The 23041-nt window shown below is 44.3% G+C and overlaps 1 protein-coding gene across 1 annotated transcript in view; it reads left to right on the top strand.

Moving 5' to 3' along the window:
* Positions 1-23041, top strand: part of SLC9A8 (solute carrier family 9 member A8) — a 409071-nt gene that overhangs the window by 44945 nt on the left and 341085 nt on the right. The window contains exon 2 of the mRNA XM_078651847.1: positions 6887-7065. Within this exon, the coding sequence (XP_078507973.1) occupies positions 6887-7065 (179 nt within the window). The remainder of the gene's footprint in view (positions 1-6886; positions 7066-23041) is intronic.

Raw genomic sequence — 23041 nt, 5'->3', positions numbered from 1 at the left:
CCAAGACCATGGAATTCCTTGACATCAAATTGTGTTACTCAGCATCTTTAAGTACTAGAATTCTTTTCGACTTTTATTAGCGTAATACTCAATCTTACGCTTTCAAGAAACATATTCTATTTAAATTTAGACTCCCAACATATATTAATAAAGGTAAGAACACTCAGGTGTTCATCTAATTTCTGGGGATTTATAGCTACCAGTGTCATCAAATATACACCAATCTGCTATATTCTCTCCACTTTGACGGATACTAGTAATTGAAACTAGCAACCTATTTGTTTCCTGTGATCAAATCACAAAGAGGGAGACAAAGGGGTGTCTAACAGTCTGGCTTTCTAAAACCTTCGATATTTTAAGATACAAGCATAAAATATTTGATGATAACATGCAACATTCAGCATTGATAAGGGAATACTTTATACTGGATATTTTTTATGTGTACTTTCCACCTGTTTATGGTACTCCCAACATTTAATGATCTACTCACTCAAGGAGACCACGAGATCAGTTAGGTATGAAACCACCTCTGTCCAGTAAGGAGCATTAAACAATAAACTCAAGATAATATTGATTTGTGGTGACCTAAATATTTTCCTCCCCTTCCCCCCACCCCTCCCAACAAATTCCAGAGTAAGAAATAATGTCCGAAGATGTCTTATGGAACGTGCCGGGAATAGTGATAAATTGCTACAAAGATACGTATTGGGCTAAAGACTGGCTATCCTAATGTCATCAAATGCTCTTCGTACCTTAAACAAGCACAAGATTTCTGTTACTCCGCCGGCCATGTCTTACTGCACAGAGAAATGGTTGTTAAGAGTATATGGCTTTTATGAGTGTAGGGGTCTTGTGCCCAACGTGTATATGGCTGGGTAAAATGCCCTTCAGACCGTAAATGGCATCACAATTTCTGGTTTTCCAACAAACATGTCTTACTCCACCGATACAGGGTTTTTAGGAGTGTATAGTCTTGGATGTATAGGGATCTCCTCCTAAACTCTCCCACAGAGAGAACTTCTAGTCTAATTGATTATATCATAATCAACCTGGAAGCATGCCATATCATCACAGACATGAGAATCAGTAAGTTAATCGAAAGTGGCCATGACCACTTTGTAGCAGCTCTCCATATTCCCTACTGAAACCAAAGCATTCTGAAAACGACTTGGGCCCCAAAGAGAGGCAGATTAAAACTTAAACCAAACTGTTTATCCTCCTGCGAGAGCACCGTAATGGTGCAGTGGGAGATGGCACCCAAGAACAAAAAGCTTGAGCTTTGGAACCTGAAGAACTGTGAACTTAGAACTGGGCAGACAGTAAGACAGAAGGAACGGTTTAGGGGTTCGAGCAAATGCTAGCACTAACTTCCAAAATGGGATGCAAATTAAGCGCTAGTCCAAGCATCAAATTAAAAGCTAATCTAAACAGTAGAATTGCCGAGACGACGCTCACACTCGAATGCCTTCCTCAGAAGAAGCTGCTTTCTTGTGTACTTCGGTATAGGTACAGAATACAAGCACCTAATTACTTGTAAAATAAGGCCCGACTAAAAAATACCTCAAGGAGTTAGCCATTAAGGAGAAAAACACTACCAGATTCTGGGATTTGGGAAGGTGGGCCTATGAGGCCCCCCAAAAGTAACGTGTAATCGAGGATAAATTGTGTGGCCTAAGCACATAATTTTTCCTCCATGTACCAACAAAGGGACATCCATGCGATGGCAACGGAGTATAGAGCGGTGTCTCCCCCAAATAATTTCAATTCAACACAGAGGCTGCGCAACTCTCCTCGCTTTGCCCCTGCCTCTAATCTCATGAACAAGCTTTAATTCTTTCCTGCCACGAATCTCCTGAATTTACTGAAGAAGTTGTTCAAGGGATGAGTCAAAGCAAGTATCCCAGAAAGGCTCCCAGCACAGACAACCTGTCCTCCCATGTCTTCAGGAACGATCTATTCACCTGGGTCTTTGTGCTAATGACTGGATTCAATGCCGTTTGGGACATCATGAAACCACAGCATCATGGCCAAATGCCATCATAATTCCAATCCATAAAAAATGCCTAGACTGCGATCCCGTAAATTGCAGGCCAATTTCTTTGGTAGGCGCTGCTGGCAATATTTATGGGAAACTGCTGTTAAATCACTTGTTGTATTGGGTGGAACACAGTGAGGTGCCATCTTACTGTTAACCTAGTTTTCAAAAGAGTCTAGTTACAATTGGCAGGGCAGTGATTCTTTACCTTGTGTGCATATAATTCACTTTGATTAGGAATTCCCATCTATATATTGTCTTTATTTACCTCAAATCACTTTGACTTAGTGGACAGGTCCTTTCTATTGGCATCATTAAGAGAGTAGGGGGCTCCTGAAAAAACATCTGCCTTACGGTGCCTATACTAAAGGAATACAACAAGAGTTTGCTGTGGCAAAAGAGATGAGTATTCTCCCTAGATGAAGTTGATCAAGGAGTGCAAGGTTGCGTACTTGCACCCTTGCTTTTTAATTTCTTCATTAACAATATGGGCTTTACCCTCATTGATAGGAATCTTGATATTCCGAAATGAGGTGGTGTGAAACTGCCAATATTACTTTTCGCTGACAATTCAATCCTCTCTGTAATTTCAACTGGGGACCTTGCCATTACTGGCGTACACTAGCAAATGAACCAATGGCCCAACTAGTATGGAGCGGTGACCATGTAAGATGGGAGTTCAATAGACTGCTCACCATTTTATGCTTTTATGTTTCCATACACTAGAGATAAAAAGGCAGATTCCTTGTCCACTGCTTTTGCCCTATAATGTTAGGAAGGCATGATCCCTCTTTCTTCGAACTGGCATATAACTCCTACCTACATCTATCTGTCATGGAAATTCACTAGATCTAACTGTCCGTCTTAATCTTTACTCGTCATGAGACCTGGGCAGTACTAATAGATATTAATCAAAACTTGCATGCTAGTGCTTTTATGGTCTTGCATGACAGCACAGCTGTTGCCGGACTAAAATATGAGCATTACTAAAGAGGTGCTTTGACTCTGCCCATGTGTTGGGAACCAGGCGCATATATTTTGTTTGGGGAGTTGTGTGCTTCCACAAAAATATTCTTGCCCTCCGCGCAGCTGTGATGAATTTGGTTATCCAGCTGCGTGAGTTGGACTTTCAGGGGCACACATTTGACACTGTAAGGCTGTTAAATATCTTAGATAACTAGTTTGTTGTTTTTCTCTTGCAGCAGCATAGATGGGAGGAAGGCAGTCATTAACCTACATGGACTTTTAGGTCTAGCTTGACATTGGAACTATTAACGTACATCAATATTATTTTACAGTTTATTTGCATCTACACAATACATATTAATTTCCAAACTATTTACTTGTAATGCTTTAAATGACTGTACAACATGCGTTTAAAGCCAGATTTATTGGCATTGCCAATGCTTGTTAAATTTGCACTTTGCTATACTTGCACTGGTTAATTATAATGTTTTAAGTTTCATTGTCTTGTATTTTTGTATGCCCCAGGGTTAAATGAAATACATCATTCTCTCTTTTATTCTGTTTTGTGTGAGACTTGAAAGATTCATGCTAGCAAGGACATGGTTGGATCCTTAAACATTCCCCTTAGATATATGGGTACCGTATTTTCTCATCTTTCACTGCCAATGCACAGTCAGTCAAGCAAGTGGATGTACACATAATAGTATAACACGTTCGGAACAAAGGTAGGTGTTTAAATGGAGCAGTAGTGTACTTTGCTGGGATACAAATTCCACATTAGGATTAGTTCAAACCAGTTGTGTTATCCCCCTCTATTTTCTGGACTATTAATAGGAGTTGTCAAGATTTTATGCGCCTGCATTTTATACATTTGCTAAAATCTAGAAGTGTATGTTAACTGTAAAATGAAAAATAAAAGTGTTTCACGTGCCAGGAATCAACGCTAGCCAACAACCCCCTTTTACTGTTCGTTTTGAGGCATGGGAAATGGATGAATTTACCCTGTCACGTGGTTGCATTTACAGTTTCTTCTCAACTGGATATTTACCAATATGGACTTATATGCTGTCTACTTTTGTACTGTTAAACGGACGGCAATGATTGGGTAATTCCAGCTTCATAGTAGGAAAGGAACAGCTGATTTTGTATTTACTATCCCACAAGCAAGCATCCATGGGTGTGCAGCGTGACCTTGTCAAAAAATATTGAAAGAATCGGCACCAGATAGATATAATTTGGTTATCAGTTGGCTGAAAATCCGATAGATGGTAATTTACCACAATTCTTTTTTAGGGTACCCAGAACCTAATGTGGTGGAGGAAATCTTTACATTTACAGCATATTTTCCAGGTCGGTTGTTGTCAAATGTAGATTGTTCCCACTTCAGATAAATAAAGAGTGCGAGACTGATCCCTTTTTGCGAAGGTCTTTATCTGAACTGTGATATTTTCAAACTATTTTTAATTGTTGTTAAATTGTGGAAAATACATTCAGATCGGTCCTGTGTGGCTTTTTAAAGTCTCTTTTTTGCAAACAAAAACTTGAACAATTTAGCAGTTATTGGTGAAGTGAGCTCCTGTGTCAAATCAATTTTCCACGCTACAGTTATCTAGGGAATTTTGAATTTGACTAATGTAAATGTGTCAAAACCGTCTTTAAGCATGTCTTTATCCGTTGGAGTGAAAAAGGCCACTGGCCTATTGGGGGCATTTTTGGGAGCTGGTCTGAAAACAACTTTATTCAAGTCAGAACCATCTCCCACCCCACAGGAGCCTATCGAGAAAATGTACTACAGCAGCAGTTACTAACCTTTTAACTTCTGTGCACCTTCATTTAATTGTTACTGGAACCCCGGGACCCCCTCTAAAGCATCACTGGAATCCAGGGACCCCCACTGAGTCATTATTGGAAGACAGGGACACCAGCTAAGCCTTTTTGATGATTTGAACTGTAAAACAGTAAATAAATAACACATATACATAACACTTCTCTTAAAGACCCTGTCAATTAATCATAATGTCTTGAAAGTGAGATACCTGGAGCCAACTATGCCTGGTCAACAGTGATACAGCCGTTGATATTTTTGTTTCAGTCTTATTGAAGCCTTGTAATAGGACTTTCCATAGCAGCCCATAATTATGTCCGGGAAGTCATGTCAGTTTCATGATCTGCATGGGTAGAGTACTGCCTATGACCCAGACACTAGTTTGATGAGTTAGTTTACGACATCCATTGGGTAGAATTAATCCCCAACTTAGTCTGCCGTAGATGTAGGTTACATTGTTTCTAGGAGACACCCAGGAGAAAAGCCTGTCTTATTAAATCACTACCTTTTAAACAAGGTTGTCAGCTACCCAACGATAAATCAAAGTTGCAGCACACTATTGGCACAAAAGATTAATCCTAGTAAGTAATTAATACTATAAAGTCAATAGAGGGTCATGGCAGCTGAATGAGGTTGTACTGAGCGAGCTCTCTGAGTATGCTAAGGACATTTTTCTTGAGTGGACACTGATGTTTTCCCATTTTAAGTGGGGAAAGAATTATTTCAAATTTAAGTTCCCTGTTGATTGACTGAGAAATACAGGTTATAAGGCTGACTTGGTGAAAAGTTGCATGCTCCACTATCATGATTTAGTAGTGGCGCATAATTTATAATGTAAATGTGTTGGTATCACCACATGTTACCTGTGGTGCGTATACTCTTCAACTTGTCGTGAAATATGCAAACCGATTTTGGAGTCTTTGGTTTGTGAGAGGTCATGTTTAATGCTTAGAGAAATTTGCTACTGAAACAAATATACCTGATTGTACTTTTAACAGATCTAGCTCTCTGTTAAGGTCAAAATGGATTTTCAACAGAAACTAAATTATTTGGAGAATACGTATACAATACTTTATGATCTCTAATTCTCTAAACCCCCATGTATGAAGTGGAAAAGTAATAATTGTGTCCATGTTGTAACGCATTAGACATTACACTTTAAGGCTGACCCCCCTACTTCTTTAAGTTTCCCAGGCACTGGGGGAGAAGATAACAGCAATGAGGTCAGCAAACAACGTCTCTGCTGCTATGTTAAACCATGCTGATCTTCTTTTATCTTGGTTGACCTTGGTTTGAATGGGGAAGTTAGCCTGATGCTCTCATAGGCAGGCCGGTAAGTGAGTGAGCTCATTTTCCACAGAATACCTCGTATTCCCCTTTAAGCCCCACATTCCCCATTTAGCCCATTGCACTTTCTATCTAGAGTAATCACGCGGGGTATAAATCTGCAAGAAGTGGACGCGGTGATTGTGTCCCAGTCTCACTTTGATACTTAGCATCACCATCTGAGGACATTGAGAGCTTGAACAATGGTTCTGGTAGTTCCTTTTATATGTGTATTAATTTGGAGTGTGTTTAGGTTTTTAATTGCAACCTGCTCTCTTTTGTTTAAAGATGACGGTGTTGGTGGCATGTATTTGGAATTAGACTGCATACATACGTATAGAAAAGGGCTTGGTCTACATTTTTCCATTGAGTTGCTTGAACAGTTGTGCACCTAGTAAACGTTCAGCAACATAATTATTAAAACATAAAGAATATTATTTAGGAATCTACATTTCTAGAGATTAATTTCAGATAATTTTACTCTAGATATTTTTTTAGAAATTGAATATCTGAAAGAGGATTCTAACTTGTCTATCTTGCCACTTACCTTACATTTGTTGATCCAAGTGCAAATCATTCTGATTTATCACACAAAGTCAATGTTTAATTTAAATTGTGTCCCTGTCCTGTTAAACTTAGGTAGTTTCTCCCTTCGGACATGTATTACCATGTATTACCATCATTCTGTTAAAGTCTCTGTTTCTGTGACAGTTTTGATATTTTTTTTTGTGCAGGTTCCAAAATGACACCCATGGAGATGCGAACCTCACACTGCTCACCACCCTGGCTATTACTACGAAACTTGTGCTTCCAACTCCTGCAAAGCCCATCCTCCCAGTGCAGACTGGAGTTGAAGCTCAACAAGAGGAGCAATCCAGTGGCATGTCCATTTTCTTCAGTTTGCTGGTTTTATGTAAGTGCTGCATGTACAGAATATGCGACATTCATTGAAGCACGTGGTTTGTTAGCCAGCTTTAACTGCACTGCACTGCACTGCACTATAATATGATATGATATACTGTATTTGTAAAGCCAGGCATCCACTGCAGGGAAGTGGGTTCTTGGCACTTAGGACTATTAATGTGCCTCACATCTCTGGATATGGTTTTTTAAAGACACGTTTGTTTCACCGGATGCTATGATTGTTTTCCTTTTGTCTTAGTTCCAGTGTTACTGTACTGTACATGTTTGCTGCATTTACTGAAAAGGAGTGCTTCCCCTAATTCACTCTGTGTAACCTGCTATTACTAAGTAGGCATTTATCTCCAGTAAAAAACTCCATTTTAGGACCCCAAGATCTGTTTGAACATTCATTTAGGCTGGTATAATAGTCATAAGAGCCTGGACATGCAATGGAAACCTAGAGAATTTAATGATCTTCCTCCGCAATACAGGTGGTAAAATCCAGTGTTTACCTGATGTGCAACTTAATGACGTAAAGCAAGCTCTATGTCCAACGGCTTGCCTAAGCACTTAATTTTCCCTGAGAATTCTGACCAGATTTCGTCAACTGAATGATGACAAGCCATTGTTGTCTCTTGGTAGCTCAAGTTCTAGGAATTTTGTGTAGCAGTAGGAGGGGCCCCAGTCACCTTTTGTCAGTTTTACTAGTGTTACATTTGAGGTGATTGGTGGCTATCCATATATAAATACACTGCAAATAAAATGTAAATGTAGCCTTTTCCTTTGGCGAAGCAACCTTGAGCCATCTGTGTACTTCTGTTATGTAATGCTGAAAGGACAGAATAGCACCCTTCAGAGGACTATGGTAGATGTTGAACAATGATGTCTAACTTTGTGAAACGCTGCCGAAAAGATGTTTCCAATTTGACAACAATGAAGCCAGCTCCGCTCAATCTGTATTTCCCTCCAGGAATGATGCAATTCAGGAGTGCGCATGTTTTGAATCCGCTCTCTCCTTGAGTGTCTCAGCGGTGTACCCTGGTCAGTGAGGTTGATGGCAGTTGAAAGATCCAAAAGCATGGAGCTGTCGTCCTCTATCCAATGCTGGCCATCTCTAATGTCTTCCTAAACTGAAAGCTTGAAATGCGTCTTACAAAGATTTTCTTAAGTGATTAAAAATCTTGAGAGAAACTTCCCCAATTGTCAGGAAATATGACAACAAATATAGAAATAATTTAAGACAGACCAGTAGTAAGATCCCTGCTATTTACTGAGATGTGACAAGTAGGCATCTTTGAACAAGGAAGGTGTATTGGAAGAAATGAATGCCATAGCTCTTCAGATATATAGAAGAATGTATTGCCAAATTGGTGGGTGGAATAGTTCTTTAAATTCAGGTTAGTGGTACCACAACAACTCTTCATAGGGACTTCATAAGGAACTCGTGATATATTCCCTAATATTTCAGAAAAACTACCAGCATTGTTTCATCTTGCCATGGCAGGCCCATAAAAGGTTCTTTCCAACCAGTGAACCTTGACAGAACTGCTTTCTGCACAACCTTTTCTACATTTTGTTCTTCAATACGTTTTGAAAACAAAATTAGACATTATGTCACATGCTTTAAAGTAGATATTGTTGTTAAAGGTGCAGTAACATTAAAACAAATATGTTTATAATGCAAACCTTATGAAGACAAACATCTGAATACGGCCGACATGGTGAGGCATCCCATCAGCATACTGCAACATTGAAGGTAACGCTCATCAGCCAACTGAAATGTGGGAATGACACGCACCGATGTGCTACAACAGTGGGAATTTCACTCATAGACATACTGCTATCCTAAAAAACATTGGAGTGTCGCCCATCATAAGTGTCTCTGGGGACTAGCACTTAAAAAATAGTGAGCAATCCCAGTTCACTCCATTGGGGACCGAAGGAGGTTCTTCATCTTGACAAAATTAAAAACCTGCATTGGTAAAGCCAAAAGGACTCCGCTCTGAAACTTGTTGGCTTTGCCAGTGCTTTGTTCTCCCTCCTCAATGGCCACCGCAAATGTGCATGTGCCAACTGTGGCCATCTTTAAATGCATTTGATATTTTGTGAGAAACTCGTTTAAAGAAGGCCGCTGTGGATGCATTTAAACAAACCACAGTGAGTTGTAAATCCTCCTGTATGAGACAAAAACAAGAATAGGGTGGAAAGCTTTCTAACTGCAAGCATAGAAGTGAGATGGACATCGAAGCCACCTAATCATAAGCACGGGCATATGTTAATATGTTGGAAACAATAGGTCACCAACAAACAGGTAAATGCGTTTGTAGCTAAGACTTAACAATGAAAGTAAATAGTTCATTTACTTCACAGTTCCTTTCATATTTGCTAAACATTTGTATGGGTAATACCTACAGGGACTCATGAAATTTCCAATACTTTCATGCTGTGCCAATCTAATTCAGCATGGTGTATTGTTGTTAGTAGAACTCCCATATTAATACAGTGAATCAGTGAGAGATCAGAAACCTTTTTCAGAGCAAATTTACCAGCGATTGAAAGCAAGCTGTGTATTACGTTTGACATGTTCTTTTATCATTTTTCCTTATCGTTCCTGAAAACCAGGAGCCATTGAGTTGATTGATTATGTACTGCTGATGTGAATGTGCTTTTAACTAGTAAAATGTTGGTTACTATTAACCATATCTCAATGGAACAACTGGAAGATTGAGGAATAATTTTGCAACGGAATTTCAAGATCGGAACTGCCAGATGGGCATCTTTGAGGTCCAGACAAACCATCCAATCTGACTTCAAGAGGAGATCTCGGAGGAGATGAATGTCCTTCTTTTTGAAATGGTGGTAGAGTTCCTTCAGGTTGATAACCAGATGTTGACCACCATCCCTCTTCTCCACCAGGAAGAGGTTGCTGAGGAAACCATTGGGGTGCACCATCATGGGAATGATGGCCCTTTTCCCTAAAAGACTTGCTATCTCCATGTTTTTTTAGGGCTTGTTTCTCTTGTGAGATGGCCAGGGGTCTGGGATTGTAGAGCTGGACGGGGGTCCCATAAATTTCCAATGTGAAACCTTCTTACAGTCTGAAGGACCCACGCATCTGCGAAAAGTGCCTCCCAGTTCACCAAGAATGCCGCCAAACGGCCCCAATTACTTGTGTGCTCACCTTGTGAATTGCCTTATTTCTTGTGGCCTCTGGCACCTCCCCTGGATTTTCTGCAGCAGGCGTAGGGTTGGGTAGAAGTTTCCAAACTTGGTGGAGTTCTGATACTGGCCCAACGGGAGTCTTCCCCTCTGGAGGCATTGGCAGAAACACGGGGGTAAATATTCTCTTTATAGAGGTGTGGGCTTTGTCCAAGAATTTAAAGATGATGACACATTTTCCCAGCTCCTGAATGAAAGGGTCCCTAAAAGGTTGCCCTGGGCGACTGTACCCACCTCTGGGGTAGAGAGGTCCCCAAGCTTGGGGTGGATCTTAATGTGGATCTTATTTAGTAACGACCTGCGTTGTTCGGTAGAAATTGCGCAATTCGCGTTTCCCAGAACAATAATTGCTTTCTAAGTCCAACTTGACAGGGTGTTAAGGGAGATCAGTGAGCCGGAGGCTTTTGCGTCCTCTGCTATATCCCTGATCTTCACTAGGGGTCCTGCCACATCCATCCAGAGCGCCAGGACCGGTCTATACTCTTCTTGGGCTCTCGGACGAACTTAGCGAGGAAGGTGATCATCGTCTGTCTCTGGGGTGAGGGCCACTTTACTCTCCAAAGAAGGCTGACGGCACTCTGCTTTGAGGCAGTTCCTCACTTCCTTGTCTAGGGGCTTCCATAGCCTACCCGCCATATAGGCTGCCACCATGGGCGCTGGGTACCACTCCGCCAATCACGGGTGCAGCAGGTCATCCAGGTCCAACAAGTCCGCCGGGTCATTGTCGGGGTCCGTCTCTGCTAGGGGAAGAGAGGATGGGCACCAGGGTCTGGATTAGTTCCAATCACCGTCGGAGTTGTTGGGGGAATCATCCCCTTCCCCTGGATTATCTTGTGGGGGGGGGTGGTTGGGATCTCCCTTGAGGTGCCCTGAATTGGAGATTCCTGTGAGGTTGAGGATCCAAAAGTGCCTTCTTCAGGCGTGTAAAGACCTGGATTGTCCACACCTTTGCGCTTATCAGGATTAGGGGTAGGCGCCTTCCCTGGCGGTAGGGGGGCTCATGCCTTGAGTTGTCTTCCCGCTGGTGGAGGGGTTTTTGGCATTGCCCCTGAAGAGTCATGATTTTCTTCCTCAGGGGTCTACCACTTGAGTCACCGCCTTAAAGATGGAAGTGTGGTTCATTTGACAGAAGTTATCATCAATAGGCAGGTAGGTAACCTCCTCCATATACTTCTCAGGACCTTCATAGTCCTCCATAATACCCAGAGTATGGTAATAGATGGGGCAGAATGGTGGGATATATAATCCCTGAATTATACCAAGCCGTGACACAGATATTAAATACCTCACTCAAGAAATAATCCGTCACTGGCCAATGTGGCAAGTGGGACGTGCACTCTTACTTTAAAGAGGGAGATTCTGATGCCTGGACTGGTCCACTGATTAGTGCTAAAAGGACGAGTCTTACCCATAATGGGTGTCAAGCCTCTAGGTGGTGGCTCGCTTTGGCATCTAACACCAAAACTGATATTGCCTAGTAAGCCAGGCAAAGAGAAAAACCTTCCCCTGTGTTACTCGCCGCAGCCGGACGCGCTTCACTGGAGATGATAGTGAAATTGAGGTGCACTAGCTGCCTGGGGGTATAGAAGCGCTGAGCACTAGTCTGACGGGTGCGCATACCCCCTGGCCGTCGGATGACCACACAGCACACGCAAGCCGGCAATATCAATGCGACTGCGTACGAGCGAACGCTCCCGTGGTCATGGAAAGAGCTAGAAAATACACAATGATTACAACAGTGAGCGCGCTTAGACTGTGCCGAACAATTCACAATGCGGGAAGTACATTGTTAATGTGGTTTAACAATGTTAAATCAACAAAATATAAGAAATAGAGGTCAAGAGACCAAAACACTTATATGTGTGCTGCTGGAGCAGCAAAGAAAGTGGGGGATAGAGAGTCTACAGGGACCGGTATATCCACTGCGGTCCTCTGATTGGATTGACTGTTTGTTATTTTTACCAATGTGTCATGGGAAATGTAGGTTCGAGGCATGTGGGCTGCTGAATTCATATCTATAGCATAGATCGCCGCCTAGTGTTGGGTCCGGATGACTGCACATTGTTGTCCTGGAAGAGTCTTCGAAGTATCACGAGATAGGTGGCTCCTCCCCTGGACTACAGTGCGCATGGGCATCGACTCCATCCCCAGATTGTTTTTTTCCGCCATTGGGTTCGGATGCATATTTGATCACTCAAGTTCGGATTCGATAAAAACTTTCTTTTCGGCCCAAAGGCCTTTCCTACATCGTCGGTATTGTCTTGCGTTCGGTGTCCAGCTCTGTTCCGGCTCAGTTCCCGAGTCGGACATCCAGAGGAGTCGCGTGGCTCTTCGGTGCTCAAGGCCCAGTCAACGCAGCAAGACTTATTCGACAACGCATCATGGAACGGAGCCCTTTCAAGAGGTGCCCCGTGTGCAACTCCAAGTATCCCCACATCGACGTTCACCCGGTGTGCAACAAGTGCCTGTCGCCGGATCACGATGAAGCCAACTGTATGGCTTGTTCTCGTTTTCGCTCTAAGAAGACGATTCAACTTCGGCGCGTGGCGCGCCAGGAGGCCCAGCAGACGGCACCTGACCCGGTGAACATTTTCGGTACTGAGGGAGAAGAAGCAGACAAGCAGGAAGTTCGTGAGCCAATTTCCATTCCAGCGGCAGAGATCGACTTCAACTACGACGCAGACGTACAAATGCTCGATACAGAAGACGTCGTCGACAAGGTAGGAGACGACGATGAGGCCTATGGGGCCACGGAAGATAGCTTAGGCGAAGAGCTATGCCCCGTTCGGATATTAACTAAGGCTCAGGTCGAGGGATCACCACATGGCCTTACCCAAGATCTTACACCTAGATCCACGGTCTCGCCTCCGGGCCCGGCTACGGACACTTCTGCGGAGCCGCCATTAGTCAAATCGAAACCGAAAGAGAAAGCTGCGGTCTCGAAAGACGCTTCTACGGAGCCACCATTGGTCAAATCGAAATCAAAGGTACACGCTTCGGTCTCGACAAAACCGAAAGTGATAGAGGCGCCGTCGAAACAGAAAGCGCCTGTCGCCTTGGTCGGCTCCACGTCTTCGGACCTGTCGATGCAGACGAAGCCAAAGAAGGTTGTCGAACAGGTGAAGTCGCTCAAGGGCGTCCAGCCGAAGGCTGGGGCACCGAAAGCGCTTGTCAAGGCCGGCGTCCCGAAGACGTCTACGCCTAAGGCCGTCGACACTGTCAAAGGACTCGGAGCTCCAAAAGCTGTCGATCCTGCACGTCGGCCCGACAAGGCCAACAGTACTGCTCCCCTCGAGTCCGCACATGGTAGTGGCTCAAGAGCACCTGTTCAGTCGACGACACCGTCCGCATCCTTCTCGAAGCAGGTGTCGGACTCGTTGCAGCGCATTAAGGACAAGGCTTCCGCGGTCGATCCGAAGGATACTTCCACCCCGAAGCCAGCCGCTAAACCGCAAGAGTCGATGGCACCGATTCAGTTCACGCTGCCGCCAAAAGTGGCGCCGAAGGCGTTCGCGCCCAGGAAGGTCGTCGAGGCGTCCATGACGGTATCCACGGGGCCGAAGCCTACCCCTGCAGTTGTAGGCACAAAACATCGACAACCCCTACTGGAGGAGCAGTCGGAACAATTTATCGACGCCGACACCGGTAAACTTTCCATCTATAAGCGAAAGATCACTCCGGCACAGCCTATGGAGTCATACACGATTCCTTTGAAGAAGAAAAAGGATTCCACAGATTCCCCAGTTCTTGTTGAACTGCTTAATCCACGTGCTCAGGACTCTGCTCCACTCTCGCCCACTTACTCGGATGTGGAGGCTGGGGAAGGTGCCTATGATGAATACAACTACCCTGCCGACACTGATCCTGAAGATCAGCATGACACATGGGCAGATGTTGCGGACCCAGGGGATCCACAAACTGCCCCGGACACTCAAGTGTATACTGTCAAAACCTCCCCTACTGAGGATTCTGCGCTTATTGAGAGGGCAGCCAAGAATCATGATGTCCAGCTTCACGCTGACCCTATTGAAGTAGACTTTCTGTTTGACACCTTTTCCACCTCTGAAAAGACCGTTAAGACTCAATGCTGAAGGGTGTCTTGAAACATGCTGCAGACATTTTTAAAGAACCCACACGTGCCAGGGTTATAAACCCCAGAATTGAAAAAAAAATACAAGCCGGCACCTGGCGACCCTACCTACATCAAGGGCCAGTTGCCGTTGGACTCGCTAGTTGTTTCTAATGCCCGGAAGAGGGCAAATTCACAAACTACTGGTGATGCTCCTCCCCCTGACAAGGAATCTAAGGTGCTGGAAGCATCAGGGAAGAGGGTGGCGGCTCAAGCGGCCAATATCTGGCGCATTTCTAACACGCAGGCACTCTTGGCCAGATACGACAGGGCACATTATGATACACTTGAAACCCTGTTACAACACTTGCCAGACGAATATAAGGAGGCAGCAGAGATGCTCATTCAGGAAGGGAAACTCATCTCAAATGCTTCTATTAAGTGTGCACTGGACGCTGCGGACACCGCGGCCAGGGCCATTAACACCAGTGTAATGTTGCAGCGTCAAGCCTGGCTCAGAATCTCCGGGTTCACACCGGAGATACAAACCACCATCCTGAATCAGCCTGTAAACCCTGATCACTTATTTGGACCTGAGGTGGACACCACCCTGGAAAAAATCAAAAAAGACACCGAGACTGCAAAGTCTATGGGGGCTCTCCAGTCCCAGCAGTTCAGGGGTAGTACTTTTTGTCGCTCAAGCAATAGAGGTGTTTCCAGAGGCCAGATGTCCCAGCAAACACAGTACACCAAGAGTGGTGCACAAACCTCATACAACAAACAGAGTAGAGGTGGCTATCGCGTAAACAGCGCCAAGGGCAGAGGTCGTGGAAACAACAGCTCCCGATCCTCCGCCGCGAACAAACAGTGACGCCTTGTCACTGCCCCCGACCATACAACACCAGTCGGGGGGAGACTCCAACAGTTCCTGCCAGTCTGGAAATCCATCACCACAGACAGGTGGGTCAGAAAGCTTATCCAGTACGGTTATTGTCTGGAGTTGACATCCACTCCACCCAACATACCCCCAAAACACCGTCCTATGTTCACAGAGCATTTGCACTTATTGTAGCAAGAAGTACTCGTCATGCTGCAAAAAGGGGCAATCGAGATCGTTCCAGTGGAACAAAGAGGCACAGGAGTGTACTCCCTGTACTTCTTAAACCCAAAGAAAGACGGGTCCCTCAGACCCATTCTGGACCTCAGACCCCCAAACCTATACATTCTATCAGAACACTTTCATATGCTCACACTGCAGCAGGTTCTTCCGTTGCTCAATCAGGGGGATTTCCTCACCACATTAGATCTAAAAGATGCATATTTTCACATTCCGCTACATCCATCACACAGAAAATACCTCAGATTCACCATTCAGAATCAGCATTACCAATTCAAAGTCCTCCCATTCGGAGTGACTACAGCGCCCAGGGTGTTCACAAAGTGCCTGGCGACAGTGGCTGCGCACCTCAGGAGGCAAAACTTTCACGTCTACCCTTATTTGGACGACTGGCTTGTCCAAGCGAAGTCGGCCCAGCAGTGCGCTGCCAGCATGTCCCACACCATTCACCTTCTTCACGATCTGGGATTCTCACTGAATTACCCAAAGTCGCACCTTCAGCCCACCCATGTGCGGCAGTATCTAGGCACAACAATAAACACTCTGGCAGCCACAGCACAGCCAAATTCTGTGAGGATCAACAGCATTCAATTGCTGATACAGAAATTCAGGCCGCAACACTCGCTCCCCGCTCGAGTGTTCATGCAGTTGATAGGCATGATGGCCTCCTGCATCTTCATAGTCCCGCACGCGAGACTACATATGCGTCCGCTTCAAGAGTGCTTAGCACGTCAGTGGAATCAGGCTCACGGACAGTTAAAAGACCTAGTGTTGGTGACCGGTCGTGCATACAACTCTCTGCATTGGTGGAATCCACACAACCTTTGCAAGGGACGACCGTTCCAGGAGCCTGTGCCACAGATCATACTAAAGACGGACGCATCTCTCCAGGGTTGGGGAGCTCATGTGCTCCACTACACAGTGCAGGGACTATGGACAACGCAGCAAAAGAGGATGCACATCAACCACCTAGAGCTGATGGCAATCTTCATGGCAATGAAGGCATTCACGGTACATCTGTGCAACAAGGTCGTGTTGATCCGGACGGACAACATGACGGCCATGTACTACATTCAGAAGCAGGGAGGTACACACTCTCCACAGTTGTCTCATCTGGCTCAGAGCATGTGGAAGTGGGCCTTACAGAGGAACATCTTCCTCTTGGCGGAACACCACCCCGGCAAGGACAATCAGATGGCGGATCTGCTCAGCAGGTACAGCCACCAAATGCACGAGTGGGAGATACATCCATCAGTACTCCGCCCGTACTTCCAGCAGTGGGGTCATCCAGAGATCGACCTGTTCGCCACAAGGGAAAACGCAAAATGCCAAAGCTTTGCCGCCAGGTTCCCGCACCCACAGTCGCAGGGCAATGCGATATGGATGAACTGGTCAGGCAAATTTGCGAACGCTTTTCCCCCAGCACCTCTAATACCGCTTGTGGCACGAAAGCTAAAGCAACACTCGATGACGCTTATCCTGGTTGCTCCAACGTGGGCACGCCAACCATGGTACACCACGTTTCTAGAACTTTCCGTGGTACCGCATCAAAGGCTGCACCTCACACCCAGACTTTTGACGCAGAGCCATGGCGACATTCAGCACCCAGATCCGCAACAGCTCAACCTGGCGATCTGGCTCCTGAGGTCTTAGAGTTTGGCTACCTCAACTTGCCTCCTGACTGCATGGATATCATACGGGAGGCAAGAAAGCCCACCACCAGAGCATGCTACGCAGCCAGATGGAAGCGGTTTGTCATTTATTGCGTAGACCACAACATTGACCCGCTTGACGCGTCCACGCACAACATCATTTGTTATCTGTTACATCTTTACAAATGCAATCTGGCATATGCTTTCATTCTAATTCATTTATCCGCCATAGCGGCTTATCTGCAAAACAGGCAGCATCTCTCCCTTTTCAGAGTGCCTGCCATTAAAGCTTTTCTTGAGGGACTCAAACGAGTCATTCCTCCCAGGACCCCGCCTGCTCCTGAAGGGAATCTTAATGTAGTCCTCACCCGACTGATGGGTCCACCTTTTGAGCCTCTACATTCTTGCGAAATTCAGTTCTTAACATGGAAAGTGGCTTTCTTGATAGCCATTACGTCACTGCGACGTGTTAGTGAGCTCCAGGCGCTCACTGTACAGGAGCCATTCATTCAAATTCACTCCAACCGGGTGGTGCTGCGCATTAACCCTAAATTACTTCCAAAGGTGGTTTCACAGTTCCATGTCAATCAAACTATTGAACTGCCTGTGTTCTTCCAAAATCCTGAGTCGGTGGCAGAAAGAATGCTCCACACTCTTGACGTCAAAAGGGCTTTGATGTACTACATTGATAGGACCAAAGATTTTAGGAAGACTAAACAACTTTTTGTTGCCTTTTCCGCACAACACAAGGGCAACCCCATTTCCAAAGCAGGTATAGCCAGGTGGATCGTTAAGTGTATTCAAATTTGCTATCACAAGGCTAAGCGCACTTTAACGATCCCCCCAAGGGCCCCACTCCACCCGCAAGTTGGGGGCCTCCATGGCTTTCCTTGGAAATATCCCTTTAGAAGACATTTGTAGAGCAGCCACATGGTCTACCCCACACACATTTACAAAACACTACTGTGTAGATGTGCACTCCAAGCAGCAGGCAGCTGTAGGGCAGGCTGTTCTAAAAACACTTTTTCACACGTCTGCAGCTGGCACAGGCGGCCGCCGCTAATAGAGGGACTGCTGTATATTCTATGCTATAGATATGAATTCAGCAGCCCACATGCCTCAAACTGAATATGCTACTTACCAGTATGCATCTGTTCTTGGCATGTAGGGCTGCTGACATTCATATCGCCCACCCTCCTCCCCGGCGCCTGTAGCGGCTGCAGAATTTACACTTACTCTTAGCATGATCATCGCTCACTCTGTTACACTCCATCTTCGCCACAATGGCTAAAAACAATCTGGGGATGGAGTCGATGCCCATGCGCACTGTAGTCCAGGGGAGGAGCCACCTATCTCGTGATACTTCAAAGACTCTTCCAGGACAACAATGTGCAATCATCTGGACCCAACACTAGGCGGCGATCTATGCTATAGATATGAATGTCAGCAGCCCTACATGCCAAGAACAGATGCATACTGGTAAGTAGCATATTCATTTGTTTATTATAAAATGTTGCTTTGCAAAGGCTGCTGGTAATAAAAAGCAAAGAAGGACGAGCCTAATCCTCGCCTTTGGGTCCTGCCATAGAATCCAGCTAGTTAGTGTTGTTTTATATCTCTACTTGGATATTTCTATATGTGTTGCCATTTTATGGCCCGGCATCTAGTTATAAACTTATCAAGACCAATGGTTTGGCCATATCTTTGTGATACATTGCAGACTACTTGTAATAATACATAATATGATAATCTAAATGTTGAAGTTTCTTGGCAAAAAGGTTTTGCAAGACTGGGACAATGCTGCTCCACACATGTTCATGACATTCTTTCTTTCTAATAATGATCAAAGACCTTTGTGATAGATGGCCAACAAGATGTATTTATAATCTTACTCTTTGGAGTAGCAAAGGAAAAGTTAAAAAACGAATTTTAAACCACAATTTTATTTCTTTAAATGTGTGCATAGAGAATAACCCAATATTTATTTTCATATGTGCATAGAAACTAACCTAATTTATGTACTATTCAATTAAATATAGTGTAGTTATTGTAACAACAAGCAAGAGGTCGGTCTTTTAGTGGCCTTGGAGTTGGACCTGCTTGAGGATCTTTAGGTTGATAGTAAGTCTGTGATGCTGTTCAGCACACTGGTGCTAACCCACCTCCCCAGTTAATTCTCAGTGAGCTTGTGTGTTGTGCAACAAAGAAGCTCTCATTGAAAAGCGTACATTACTGTCATGAAAAATGATGTCTTAGTTTGCGTCCCACATGTATCTGTTTGCAAAAAAGCATTTGCTTTCTAGCAATTGTTGCACTGGTGTTTGGATAATAGCAAAATATAATCCTTCTTAGATATAGAGTCTCGTGAAATTCTTAAGTATCTGATCGTGGATGAGTACTGGGGAACATTTTTTGCAAAATGCTACCGTAACATATTTCAGCAATATGCAAAAATGACAAATGCCAGTTTCAGCTGGCACTTGGATAAGTGAGACCAACCAGGACGAAATCCAGGTTAATAGTTGAAAAGCACTCTCCTCCATCCCACTGCTGTACCTGTTATATCTCTCCACACTTCATAGACCAGATAGAACTACACACCTGTTTACCATTCTCACATTACTAGACTACTGGAAGGACTTAATTTGACGCGGGTAGGATGGCCTGCCGGCTTGAGCGGTCGACCTCGCAACTGGTGAACCGGGTTCGAGTCTCGACAGGGGCACTCAACATTCTGTGATTCAGGGAAAATCACGTAATCTCCCCGTGCCTAACAAAAATGAATGTGTCCGTCTGTAACGCAACTGGTGCTCTTGTAAAGTTTATGCTATATAAAACAAAAAAAAAGTGTTTCCTCTTACCCCACCTCCAACAATCCCTAACATACAACACTGTCTTTACTACTGGACACAACAATCCCCATTTTTTAATGGAAGTGTCTGGCCCATGTAGATTAAAATATGTGTTTGAAAACGGAACCCTAAAAACTCAAGATGATTGTGAAGCTTTATACCAAATTCATGGAAGGGACAGGTTTAAACTATTGCAGGCCCAATATTAGTTAGGGTCAGTGGAGAGGCAAGTTAATTCCTTTAGAAACAATGTTCTATCAAGTCTCTGGTTAATAGGGCACCTCTCACTTGTACCAGGCTTTGTATGCAGGCCCAAAACTGATATTACATTACTATATGGAAAGTTAGGAGATAGGAGACAGCAAGGAGGTGAGACGATGAAGAGTGGGAGGCCCATCTGGCTTAGGGTAGTGACATCTTCTATCTGCAATGAATACAAAGAGAATGCATATAAGGCTCTTACCAGGTGCTGTGTGACTCTTGTCAGAATCAAGGCTATATTTGGAGGCTCTGACCTGTGATGGAGGCACTGTCAGATGACGGACTCGATGGCCCATTCTTGATTTATTTTATCCTCCGATTCAGTCCTTTTTGGCCTCTTTGATAAACATCATAAAGGAAAGAATAGGTATCGATATTCCACTCAATCCAGTAATATGGGTGGATCACCTTGGGGAGGATATAGTGTATCCTATGCACTAACCTACAGGGAGACTAATTACACATTTTCTTCTAACAGGTGGAAGGATGCTACCAACTGCTAGCAGCAAAAGGCTCCCCTCCTGCTAGGTTTATTGTGGACAAATATTGGGCACATCTACACAGTGGAGAAACTGCCTGCGATATTAGCAGACAAAAGTCTTAGATTTGAATTAATTTGGAAGCCATTCACGACTTGTATTAAGGGTTGACTAGTGAGAAAGGGCCGATCCACTGAATGTCCGAATCCTCTGAAGTTGATATCACAGATTCTGAAGTGATAAGGGAGTTCGATAAGGTTAGCAATATCTACGAGCCATGGCTTCTCCCCTGTTAATGATGGATTAGAACATCTACAAACTGAAATGACAGAACATCATTGGCGACCATGTCTAGCACTTTTGCTGTGCATGCAGCAATGATTGCAACAATATAAATCTGGTAGCCTGAAATGAGTAAATTGGAAGCCCCTGAAAGGCCTCACTACTTGTCAATGCATACCTTAAACATATATAAGTGGTTGGAAACGCTATCTAGTTACCAAACAACCATATTAAATTATGTTTTATGAAACATTATAAATATTTTTATCATTTATTGTCATAATAAATGTTAGTCTTTAATACTCCCATATGTTCTTTCTACAAATAATAAAAAAACAAAAATAAAGTTCTTGTTTCAGATGTTTTCTATTTTGTGAAGAAAACAATGTTCTTTTATTTTTTTAAAGTACTAGAGACTCCCATGACATTTGAGTGTTCACAGTTTTTGAGATGGCAGGTCCCCTCTCATAGCAAGAAGAATCGAGAGAAAATAGCATTCATATTTAAATATGTATTCGAAAAAGGTATTTCATAATGTTTTGTACCTTGTCAGCTACATTTTCTTTGAAGAAGTCAGAGGGATTCCTGTTGTTGAGGTCAAACTTTCAGTGCAAAAACTCCGATCTTGGGAGTTAGCACTGGCGATTATTATTTTGCTAAAAACAGCGTGGCTTGCCATGGTTTGCCGTTTCATGCGTACAAATTGTGCAGATTTCTAGTTCAATCAATCAATCATATGTTTGTTAAGCGCTACTACTCACCCGTGAGGGTCTCAAGGACCTGGGGGGGGGGGGGATGGTTTCGCAGGTTCCATTCCATCAAGGAGGGGGTCTGTCGAAGAGCCAGGTTTTGAGGTTTCTTGTGAAGATGGGGAGAGATGTTGTCTGTCTGAGGTGGAGAGGCAGGGCGTTGCAGGCTCTGGCCGCGAGGATGGAGAAGGAGCGGCAGCCTCATCTGGTCGTAATGGTGCGGGGGTCCACAGCATAGGAGAGCTGGGCTGATCGTCGGGTCCCTTGGGGTGTGTGGAATTTGAGTCGGCTGTTCAGGTATGCTGGTCCGGTGTCGTGGAGGGCCTTGTGAGCGTGGTTGAGCATCTGGAAGGTGACTCTAGCTTCGATGGGAAGCCAGTGGAGTGTGTGCAGATGCTGGGAGATGTGGCAGTGTCTTGGCAGGTTGAGGACCAGTCTTGCGGGGCGTTCTGGATGTAATGTAGGTTGCGTGTGAGGTTTTTGTTCATTCTGGCGTAGAGTGTGTTGCCGTAGTCGAGTCTGCTGGTGACCAGGGCGTGAGTGACGGCCTTTCTGTGTTCGAGGGGGATCCATTTGAAGGTCTTGCGTAGGAGGCAGAGGGTGTGGAAGCAGGAGGGCGAGATGGCGTTGATCTGGCGGTCCATTTTGGGTTCGCAGTTGTGTAAATAAACATCGGATAACTTCCACAGCCTTTGTAAAATGTAATCAGAATTTTATGATGCATTATTCTTTGCACTAAGATTAACTGTAAAGCCTTGCTGTGCCATTGGAAATACACCTATCGCCTTCTCACTCAGCAAAAAAGGTGAAATCTAGCCCAAATAAAATGCGCACTGGTTTTGTTAGAATTATTTCCGAAAATGTAGCTCTCCAAACTCTATGAGTCAAAAGCATTTAAATGGAGAAACATCTAGCCCAGTAGTCACCCATCAGTAGAATCTGTTGTTTCCGGGAGATAGTTGGCCACGGCTGTAACCTGTCATAAAAGGCTTTTCTGCTGTTTGATTAAACACACTGCCCTGCGGCAGATAATCTGTTTGCCGCTTGCGCTTTTTGTCTGCAGGCTTAACCTGGGCATGAAATCCATGAACAGTGCAAACGATTATGTTACCGTCTCTCTTGATCAGTAGTTTTGAGTCGGAGTAGAATTGTAATAAGAAACATTATCTTGGTTTTCCGTTCTGATTACCATAAGGCATTTTGTCCAAAATGTAAAAGTGGAAGTAAGGCTTGGAAGTCAGTTTTGATCATGTAATCTCAGTATTGAGGGAATTGCATGCTTTCTTGATATTTGGCGCAGTGAGAA

This window comes from Lissotriton helveticus, chromosome 7, assembly GCF_964261635.1.
Source record: "Lissotriton helveticus chromosome 7, aLisHel1.1, whole genome shotgun sequence".
Classification (NCBI taxonomy): domain Eukaryota; kingdom Metazoa; phylum Chordata; class Amphibia; order Caudata; family Salamandridae; genus Lissotriton; species Lissotriton helveticus.
This window is presented reverse-complemented; position numbering and strand designations above follow the sequence as displayed.